At 29.6% G+C, this 11,498-nt stretch overlaps 1 protein-coding gene across 1 annotated transcript; it reads left to right on the top strand.

Annotated features, from left to right (window-relative positions):
- The first annotated feature begins 2,328 nt into the window (after positions 1-2,328).
- Positions 2,329-8,951, top strand: LOC122269354 (neprilysin-3-like). The gene is made up of 3 exons (XM_071184025.1): positions 2,329-2,442; positions 7,046-7,122; positions 8,732-8,951. Exons 1-3 carry the CDS (start codon positions 2,341-2,343, stop codon positions 8,832-8,834), a joined length of 282 nt encoding a protein of 93 aa, XP_071040126.1. The 5' UTR covers positions 2,329-2,340; the 3' UTR covers positions 8,835-8,951.
- The last annotated feature ends 2,547 nt before the right edge of the window (positions 8,952-11,498 follow it).

Raw genomic sequence — 11,498 nt, 5'->3', positions numbered from 1 at the left:
TTTATTAATTTTCTTAATTTAAATTATTTATTAATTTTCTTAATTTAAATTATTTATTAATTTTCTTAATTTAAATTATTTATTAATTTTCTTAATTTAAATTATTTATTAATTTTCTTAATTTAAATTATTTATTAATTTTCTTAATTTAAATTATTTATTAATTTTCTTAATTTAAATTATTTATTAATTTTCTTAATTTAAATTATTTATTAATTTTCTTAATTTAAATTATTTATTAATTTTCTTAATTNTCAGAGTAATACCTACTAGGAAAGAGAAGGCCTCAGCACGGGTCACCATAAACAAGAAATTTGATCCTTTAGTAGTCCAAACGTAATGACATCTTTCGTGTTTACCACCATTGCTCAGCTTAGTTGCCCGATCGTAGTGACATCTTTCTTATTTTTCATCCACTGCGCTATTTATGTTTGTTACATCGGACTACTAAATTGATCCATGCTGAGGCCTTCTTTCTTCTAAGAGGAGTTGTTCACAGTCGATTTTGTTTATATTTGTAACAAAAAAAGAGAACTTTATGGGGACGCTTTGGCCTTATGATCGGTTAACTTAGCTATGTCACAAAAGGAAAATTTGACTAGTTGTCCATTGGCTAACCACTTAGGGCTGTATCCATTATTTAGCAGTTATTGACAACCGGCGCTATCAATTAACTTTCAGCGAACTTAAGGAATTTTAAAAATCACCCTCTTCCTATGAATTAATACTTTTCTTCAAGTTTTCCAATGTAAAAAATGATCACTGATATCAGTTAAACGTTATTAATGACGTTTTATTTTATCCTATATAATCTATATGTAATATGCGGCAATATACGTAATGTCATCATTGTGCAGCATTTTTGCACATTGTACACATTACCCAATACGATGACAACTGATTTTTAAAAGGAAGTCTGATAGTACATAATGATATCAATTCAAGAAAAATATAAGTATATGGAATAACGGCAAACTTTTTTAGTCTTTAGAAATAATTTAGGAAATACCTATCAAATTCTCAAACATGCCTGCCTGGATACTTCCTCGATAAATCGGGTTATTATTAATATATGGACTTAACTGATAGCGTATGCCTTCGCACCATGAAATTACATAGAACTAATAATAATAGATAACCATGGAAATTAAAAATATGAAATAATCTTACATATTTTTTCGTTTCTCACTGATACGTTTTTTTTTCCTTTCGGCATTGAATACAATGCTAGGGAATATGTAAAATGTTTAATCTATTTATGCTTTGCCGGTTGATTTTTAACATTGTACAGGATGCAAGATTGCCAATGGTAAAACATATACAAAAATAAAAATAGTTAATTGCTAATATTTTCTGACGCTATATTAAAAGGATTTAGGTTTCTAAACTTATAAGAAGTAAATTGTAAACATTAATTAATTAATTATAAATACCAAAATGAAAAATTAGGAAAACAGCTTATTAGAATTATTGTGGCACAAATTACATATGCTTATATATCTTATTAAATATTCTTATATTATACACATATATTTATTGTGACACATATGTATCTAATATCCTATACTTTATTGTACAGTGCGCAAAAAAAAAAATTTCTAGAAAATTTTCAGAAAAAAATTTCACGTTCTAGAACTCCATCTTAATGGTTCAAGTGGATAATTTCAAGTATGCTAATTAATGCAGACGATATTTTAAGTTACGAAATCAGACACAAAACGTACTTTCTCTGAATAAACAAACTTTTTTTTCTGACAGATTCGGATTTCTGACTCCCAAAATATCGGGGATATATATATGGAAAATGAAGTCTACACAGTTTGGTCAATAAAGCGATCTAAAGTTTGAATCTCTTAATGTTAACCTTACTTTTTTCGTCTTGCGCCATATCAGCGAGTTTTTAGAGCGAACTAAAAAAATTTGCGTGCTATTATAAAATTCCTTAATAAAACGATAATTCCATGCAAAAAAATATATATTTTAGCAAATATTTATTATTTTAATTAGTAATAGGCAAAAAAAATTTGAATTTCAAGTCATAGAATTTCTTACATCATTTTAAAGTATGTAATTTTACATGGCAAAATACAAAATTTGAGAGAAATCGGTTTAATAGTTCCTGAGAAATCGAATTTTAATTATACAACTTTTTTAAATATCGTCTGCACTAATTAATTATCATAGTTGAGGCCATCCCCTAGAACCATAATGATTGAAACCAAAAACGCAATCATTAGACCAAAAGTCATTCAGGANTTTTTTGTTTTTTTTTTTTTTTTTACGCACTATACATTAAATATTAATTGCTTTTGTGTTTTTATTTGCGCACATTATTTTTAGATGCTTGAAGAACTCATTTCTGAAAATGATACTATCTTGAAGAAGAGTTTACCAGCTTTGCCATATTCAATGCAACAATTAGTATTTATATCAATGGCTCAGGTAGTAATAAACTTTAGAAATCTATTTCAGAATTCAAAAAGTTAATTTATTTACTATAATATTCGGTTAACTTTCTTTTTTTTAATAACTACATCTTTTTATGCTCTAAAGAAATAGACGTTTCTGAAAGCATTGGAAATTAACAAATTTTTAGTTCTACTCATTCAGAATTTTTCAGAAATGATGCATTTAAATACTTTTCTTTATAGACCGGGTTTTGATAATACTTACAGTTTATTTTCCTTTTAACCCCTTCCTTCTCGCTCCTGTGAAAATTACGGGTGAGGTTTCGCCCTCTATTTCTCGCTCCCGTGAAATTTCCGGGCTGGAGTGTTCAGTAGCAACGTGCCAATAAGAATAAAACAAATTCATTTCTTTTGCCCGGAAAACGTTTTATTTCTCATTTTACTCACCAGATGGCAGTACCAGAATATTTTTAAGGTAATTATAGATAGTTCGTTTATTTTAAACTAGATGTCAGCACTAATCAAATATGTATATTTGGCAAAATAGGCACTTTTATGATCGTTTTCTTGAAAATTAACAGATCGTTAAGGGGCTAAGCATTTTTGAATACTTGCTAGTTTAAAGCATTTTTTTTTTTAAGCTTCTAGAGCATTTAATTTGTTTTTGGGGCATTTGTTTAATTTTGTGACATTTCTTTTAGTTTTGGGGCAATTTTTTTACTGTACATTAGCTTAGTTTTATGGCATTTTGATTAATTTTTGGAACATTTTTTTCTCAGCTTTTTTTTAAATTTTAGGGTTTTTTTTTTTTTTTTCGACAGCTGAATTTCTGTAGACCCATCTAGTCGAAATAACTTGAGCTCTGGTTGATTTTCAGCTGTTACAGAAAAAAAGGCTAATCCTAAACATCTAAATCTTATCATTGGGGTAAATTTATTTCTGAGTTTGGTTAGACAGTTTAAATACATTAAAACAGTTTTTCTCTCTTCTTTATCCTGTAATTATTTTTTAATTTAACATTAATTTTGAAATGTAATNTTTCTTGAAAATTAACCGATCGTTAAGGGGCTAAGCATTTTTGAATACTTGCTAGTTTAAAGCATTTTTTTTTAAAGTTTCTAGAGCATTTAATTTGTTTTTGGGGCATTTGTTTAATTTTGTGACATTTCTTTTAGTTTTGGGGCAATTTTTTTACTGTACATTAGCTTAGTTTTATGGCATTTTGTTTAATTTTTGGAACATTTTTTTCTTAGCTTTTTTTTAAACTTTAGGGTTTTTTTTTTTCGACAACTGAATTTTTGTAGACCCATCTAGTCGAAATAACTTGAGCTCTGATTGATTTTCAGCTGTTACAGAAAAAAAGGCTAATCCTAAACATTTAAATCTTATCATTTGGGTAAATTTATTTCTGAGTTTGTTTAGACAGTTCACATACATTAAAACAGTTTTTCTTTCTTCTTTATCCTGTAATTATTTTTTAATTTAACATTAATTTTGAAATGTAATGAAAATTACATTTCACTTTCTCTTAATATAAATTTTATAATACATTTGTAAGTTATATGAAATTTCAGGAAAGAAATGGTATTTTGGATTAAAATCTTATGAAACAAGGGATTTTTTTCATTTTACTAGCATTTCTAGATGATTTTCAGGGCATTTTTCTTCTTCTATTTTTAGGGCATTACTAGGGATTTTTTAGATCATCAACCCAGCCTCTATTCATCGTAATATAGTTACTTATTTCTATTCAAAATTATTCAAATAGGCCTCAACGTTTTACTCATTCGTTATTGTTATTACTTTATGCAAATAACTATCAAAACTCCATCGAAATTTCGTTTTCATTACTAACAAAAATGTGTTCGCTCATTATCAGTACTACTCTATATCGAAAAATCCTTTCTGCTCTGAAAAATCTGTTCGAAAAATCCTTTTTTTTTCTGCATGCCTTGTCGGCTATGTTATAATGATAATAATAATAAGAAGAAGAATACTAATACATTACGAAATGAAATTTTTATATGCCCGAACATCTTTTTTTGTTGATTGCATAGTTGTTGTTGTTGTTACTAATGCTACTTGACAATATCAGAAAGCCTGCTATGGGAATCCAAGCAGATTTTCTAGGCAGAGGGTACGTTTCTTATTTTCAGTGGCGCCATCTATGAATGGCCGTGAATACGACTTCAGCCACACACACACGTCGCACCCCGTTTAACAGGGACGACCTATTCAAGCTCCATTCCTTTTAATTCACAGATCGTAATTTTGATCTGAACGACCAATCATCAATAGATGTTGCTTTCGGCTCGAATGATAAATCTCGATTGGTATTGCATTGGAAACTAAACCGCATTTGTGTTACATGTAGAGGAAAACCACGAAAACCTTTCATAGCGAGTCTGACAGCAAGGAAACCCAGGATCCGTCAACCACTGTGGTCGGTGTGAGCCGGACGCACAATCAGTATCGGCCAGTCACCTCTGGCATTAGAACAATGTTCACCTCATTGGGAGAAGAACGCTCTATCTCCTGAGCTCCCGCTACTCACACTTTAAAAAAGATTATCAGCAATCATGTTTTTCCTTCGCAGTTCCTTTGCAGTATATTCAGATTTTTGCACAAAAGCAAGTTTGTCTTGATGTTCATCCTACATCATTGAAAATATTCATCGCTTACAAGCAAATAGCATACCAACACTTAATTTAAGAAAGGCAAAATACAAATAATTCCGCCTTTACTTGAAAATCAGTATTATAACAAGATTCTGCAAGGAAGAAATTGCTAAAATGTTTTATAAAATATAAGTTGCAAGATGCAATTGCAAATGAGATGCCAATTTTAAAATGCATCAGCGTGTTTTTACATAAGTGCTTGTTGCTTGCTGCGTCTATTTTGCTCAAAAAATAGACTTGTAGCGGCGTTTTAGCCTCTAATCACGTTAAACAAGAAATAAATTTTCTTTTAAAAATTCGAATTCCTATAGTCAAATTGTTAATTTTGTAACTTGCAATGATTCTACAGAAAATTTGTTCGAGTTTAGTGCTACAGTTTTCTCGTTACAGGCACCTCGCTTTAAGCTCCTCGAATACTTTAACTATGATCAGATTGTGCTTCAGACATAAATTATTTTATTTCAACTTATTGTTGCTTGGATGAAATTGTCCCAATTTTTAACTTTAACTTAATGTTTGCGATCAACAATTTTTTTTCACGAGATGGTCAGTCTTGATAGTAAAATCAAAAAATAAAATTATTTTTGATGGGATATTAAGTTGAAAACCATTAAATTATGATGGTTCATTAGGGATTACTTTTGTTGAGCCATCCAACAAAACCATGTTTGTTTTTATCATGTTGAACCAGCTCCAATTCCTAACATGGAGTGACCATTGATCTGATGATACCATCATCTTGATGGTGTCATCAAGGAGGGATATGGATTTTAATGGATGCTCATGATGATAATCATCTTGTTCATGTTAATCCATCATTAAAAAAAACAATCAAAAATTTCCTTTTTGAACACAAATTATTTTTTTCTTTTATTTTCTTGGTAAAAATGAGTGTACCTGCACCATGGAAACATGGAAAAGAAGAAAGAAATATGCATTATCTTAAGTGTAATTATTGAACACACTACTTTCTTGAGATTTATCAGCAGGACATTGATTATTTTTTTTTTAATCTTGACATATATTGCATCTTAACTGCTACTTTTCACTATGATTTGTTTATGAATATCTGTTATATCTGTTATATCTGTTATATTATGTTATATTTGTTATACTCACTTTTGATGTGTTGTTTGTTTAGCCAAAAGGTTAAGTTTGAAAAATTCACTTATTGTCAAAACTAGTCACTTTATTCTTCTTCTTCTTCGTCGTCGTCAGCACTACAGCCCAGTGCAGGCCTAAGCTTTCTCAAATAGCTGCCTCCAGGCAGGGTGACTTTGAGCTAGATTTTTCCACCTGTTTATTCCCAGCAATTTTAAGTCATTCTCAACACTGTCCAACCATCTTGTAGCTGGTCTCCCTCTTCTTCTAGTTCCCCCAATTTTCGAAAAAGTAAGTTTCTTTAACTGGGTCCAAATCTTCACGCCGAAAAACGCACCCCAGCCATCTGATCCTGTAGGCCTTAATAACCCTCCAAATATTACGTTATCTATATTTATTGTATATCTCATTATTATATAAACTTCTTAAAATATTATTTTCCTTAACTGCTCCAAAAATTGACCGAAGGATCTTTCCTTCAAAAATGAGTAGTCTATTTTCCTCTGCTTTATTAATTGCCCAGGTCTCGCTACCATATAGAATAATTGGCCTGATTAAGGTTTTGTATAGATTTACATTTGTACCAATGGAGAAGAATTTCGATTTTAATTGGTTCCTCAGACCAAAAGTCACTCTATCCTAAACTTTCTGATATCATTATCTTATTTACTGACATTTTGAACAAATTTTGTTGCTAAAATCTTTACAAGAGTATCTTAAATAAACCATTTTAAACACCTAAATTTGTATTTGTTTTTCATTATAATTCACCCCTTCTCATTTTTTACTGTGAGAATGAGCTAAAATTGCTCTAAATTTAACTTGCTTTTTCCAGTTTTCTTTTCTTTAATCTTATAGCTCTTATGCGAATCAAGAAGCCGTCAATTAGAGGAAGAGAAATATCGAAATGATAATCATGCTCCTACATACATAAGGTATGAATCAAATATAAAAATATTTATTTATTCAATAATAAAAAAGAATATGTAGGTTTTTTATTTATTTATTTTTTAAAGTACCACTTGATGTTTCCGCTTGAAATCTTCGACTCGCAAGTAAAATATCGCTAATTTTAAATCGAATCAAAACTTTCTTTATCTATTCCATACTGGCTGTATCTAAAAAACATGTCACAAGAAATGTAAACAATTATTTTGTTTATTACTCTGTTATTTCTGCGTATAATTAATTGTATTTCAAACATGAAAATGTTGCGAAATAGTTCTAATTCATTCGAATTTAACGAAATTGTTTGAGTATGTAATATGCTCAGTATAATATTGCGATAATTAAAAACGTTAAACACATTTGTCTCAAAGCACAGTGTAGAAACTGGAGGCTCATAAACTTCACGAAACTTTTTTCGTTTTTGACGAAACTCTTTCCTGCTATTTGCTCCGAGCAAAAATTTCGTCGAACTTCTAGAAGAAGTGACGAAATAATTTTTGTAATTTCTTCGAGGAAGCGAATTTCGTCCAAATTTAAGAAATATTTCATCATTCTATTTTTTTTTTTTTTTTTAAAGAAGCATTGTAGCACTTTATAACCATTTTATCATGGGCACCATATTGGTGCTGGGTGGAAAAAAAATATAGAGTTATCATGCGGTAAGGAAAACTGTATGATAAAAACTTCGATTTGAATTGACCGTTTTAATCCGTTTATGATTAAGGTGAAAAACAAAGAAAAACTTATGTCGAAAACAGCTTTAAACCGTGAAATATATGGAGCGATCCTGTTAAAAAAAAAGGGGGGGGGGATTTTTTGCGGCACGCGGGTAACAATTAACAACAGAAAAAATCTATCTTCAAACAATTTTTTTTTTTGTTTCTTTTTCTTTCAGTACTGAGTACAGTAATATTTTACAGTGTAAACATAGGGGGCTTTCCGACGGTAAGGAATATCTACGGTATCTTACGGTTAGGAAAACTGTATGACAAAAACTTCGATTTGAATTGACCGTTTTAATCCGTTTATGATTAAGGTGAAAAACAAAGAAAAACTTATGTCGAAAACAGCTTTAAACCGTGAAATATATGGAGCAATCCTGTTAAAAAAAGGGGGGATTTTTTGCAGCACGCGGGTAACAATTAACAACAGAAAAAATCTATCTTCAAACAATTTTTTTTCTTCTATATAATTTACAGTAATATTTTACAGTGCGATCATAGGGGGCTTTCCTATATACCGGCAAGGTGACAGAGAGAACAAAACCACTAAAAGTATGCTTCTATAATCTTTATAAATATTAAAAAAGTCAATATGTTAATTTGATTGTTGTTCTCTCTGGGGTTTGTTGTTGTTGTTAATTTACGTCGCACTAGAGCTGCACAAAGGGCTATTGGCGACGGTCTGGGAAACATCCCTTCTCTCTGGGGGAAAAATAACTTGTTATAAACAGGAGCGTATTTCTAAATTGAAATTTTTCTCTCATTTTATATTTATAATTATTTTTTATTTAATTTATCCTTTTATTTGCCTATTTAACATTTCGTCTTTTTACTTATGTCACTAATTTATTGCTTTTGTATTTATTTTTTGAAGGTTAAATGGAATGGTGAGAAACTCAAAAACATTTGGAAACATATTTAACTGTAAGCCTGGAAGCAATATGAATCCTATTGAAAAGTGTATTTTTCTTGAATGAAATAATAATAATAAATAAAAGCAATATATAAATCTACATATTTTTAACGTTTTGTATTTATAGTTCTTGTTAACTTCAGTTAAAAAAAAATAAAACGCATCATGGTTTGTCTGTGAATTGTTTAATTCAGTATTACTGGCTGATAAAAGCTAATGCCAACTCTCTGTCAAAGTGAGTTGTAATTTTATATACTGGGAAACATTATTACAAGATATAATAAAAACGTAGCCAAGCAAAAATTACACATTACGCAGAGTGCTCCGTAAAGACCGCCCATAACATCTACTTCTAGAATCCCTTTCAAAAATGAAGGTAAAAAAAAGTATACAATCTTGAAGGTCGAAAGACAATATTTAAACGAGGAAGGAAAAAAAACGTAATCGAATTTTAAAGAATCAAAAGCGAGGAAAGCGGTTGTACAGAACATCAAATCCAGTTTGATTGTAGGTTGAAATTTGATGGCGTTTCGATCATTCGTTGTTAAAATTCTTTCTGTTTCCTCTATCAATGAAACAAGCTTTGCTTTTCGTATAGCCATCTTCTTTAACTGTAACTTGTCAATCTTCGATAGCGTTTTTTTTTTCCCTCCATCGCTTAAGTTTTATGTGACAACCTCCGATGTGTGCAATTTTTTGTCTTCATTTTTGCTCTAAGAATTCAAAATACTATACATGTAAAGGAGACCTACATGGAACACCTTTTATTTTATTGACAAATATAAAAATATTTATTTATTCAATAATAAAAAAAGAATATGCAGGTTTTTTATTTATTTATTTTTTAAAGTACCACTTGATGTTTCCAATTGAAATCTTCAACTCGCAAGTAAAATATCTCCAATTTTAAATCGAATCAAAACTTTCTTTATCTATACCTAAACAATGTTTCTCATGTTTCTAAAAAACATGATGACACAAGAAATGTAAACAATTATCAAACTAAATTTTAATTTATCTTTAACTGCTTTAAAACTGTCACTCGCTTTCGAGAGGAGATCAAATCTTACAATCAAAATTTCAACCGTTTTTCGACTCACTGGAATGCACAAATTTCAGTTAGAGCTACAGGCCAGATGACAATAAAAATTTAGATTATTTCCTTACCGCTAACGATGCATCTCGAAAATATGCATCTATCGCTAAAAGAAAATACTCTAAAATACGCATACAAAAATACGCATCTAATTACGCACTCCTCGAAATGCTAAAATACGCAGTAAGTATCTCGAAAATTCCTATTACAACAAAGTTAAGCTTAAATTAAAGAGAGTTTTTGAAAACCTTGGATAAGACACAAATCTGCCGGCAGATCTGGGATGAAATATGCCCATTAAATTTTCAGTTTTTTTTTATTTATTTATTTATTTTTTTAAAAAAACTTTATCCAACAGTAGTGTAACAGTTAGGCTGTCTGCATTCTGTCCGAGAGGTCAGGAATTAAAATCCCAGAAGGGACGATTGAGTGTTACGTCTAATTTTCTTTTCTAAATAGATTGATAACTACTTAATATTTTTTATTCAATTTATAAATTATAACTATTCAATTTAAATGTATTATTTTTAAACTTAGTATTTTCAAATTTAATTTTTAAAAACATTAAAAAAAATGATTTATGCCCAATTTTAAACTTTAACTTAATGTTTGCGATCAACAATTTTTTTTCACGAGATGGTCAGTCTTGATAGTAAAATCAAAAAATAAAATGATTTTTGATGGGATATTAAGTTGAAAACCATTAAATTATGATGGTTCATTAGGGATTACTTTTGTTGAGCCATCCAACAAAACCATGTTTGTTTTTATCATGTTGAACCAGCTCCAATTCCTAACATGGGGTGACCATTGATCTGATGATACCATCATCTTGATGGTNCAGGAATTATTGATTATTAAAAAAAAAGACTTGTAACTTAAAATTTAAATTAAAATATTGTAATTTCTTAAACTAATCCATATGTATTAAATAAAAAAAATAAATACCTATTAATTTTTCAATAAAATTTATTTTTTTTTAAAAAGTAAATGAAATTAAAAAATAATTTATAAATTGAAATAAAACTTAATAAATATCTACCTTTTTAGGAAAGAAAATTAGGTAAATTTCAATTGTCCTAGCTGAGATTTGACACCTGGACCGCTTTGGTAAAACGCAGCAGCCTAATCGTTGCACCACGAATACACATCAGCTGAAAAGTTATTGTTAGTTTAAAAGTAAATAAACTGAAACTTTAATGGAGTTTATTTTACCCTAAAGGCTAATCAAGCTACTAATTTGTACCCTATCCAAGGTTTTCAACCATGATTTCTAATCTAAGATTAACTTTATTTTAATAGGAATTTTCGAGATGTGTATTTTTCCTTTATAAGAGCGGAATTTATCGCCAATCAAATTTCGTCCACTTTCTTGCCTAAATTTACAGACGCAAGAATAGAGTGAATAAATTGACGCTAAAAAAAAATTTAAATAAGCACTTTTAAGCATGACATCATCCAGTCACGAAAAGTCAGTTTACCTTATCAGCTGATTTATAATTTCGATCTTGAAGAAGCTAGTGGACTAAAAAAGAGATTTTTTTTTTTATCAAACTTGAAAAAGCTAACTATGTACAAAACCGTTTTCAGCATCTACTACGTCCTATGTACAAGTGAACAATATGTGCAAGC

Source organism: Parasteatoda tepidariorum, chromosome 8 (genome assembly GCF_043381705.1).
Source record: "Parasteatoda tepidariorum isolate YZ-2023 chromosome 8, CAS_Ptep_4.0, whole genome shotgun sequence".
NCBI classification, from domain to species: domain Eukaryota; kingdom Metazoa; phylum Arthropoda; class Arachnida; order Araneae; family Theridiidae; genus Parasteatoda; species Parasteatoda tepidariorum.
This window is presented reverse-complemented; position numbering and strand designations above follow the sequence as displayed.

Coding starts and splice junctions, on each gene's coding strand:
- LOC122269354 (XM_071184025.1), top strand. CDS start 2,341: ATGCTTGAAGAACTCATTTCTGAAAATGATACTATCTTGAAGAAGAGT. Junction 2,443..7,045: donor TATTTATATCAATGGCTCAG/GTAGTAATAAAC, acceptor TTAATCTTATAG/CTCTTATGCGAATCAAGAAG. Junction 7,123..8,731: donor CATGCTCCTACATACATAAG/GTATGAATCAAA, acceptor TATTTTTTGAAG/GTTAAATGGAATGGTGAGAA.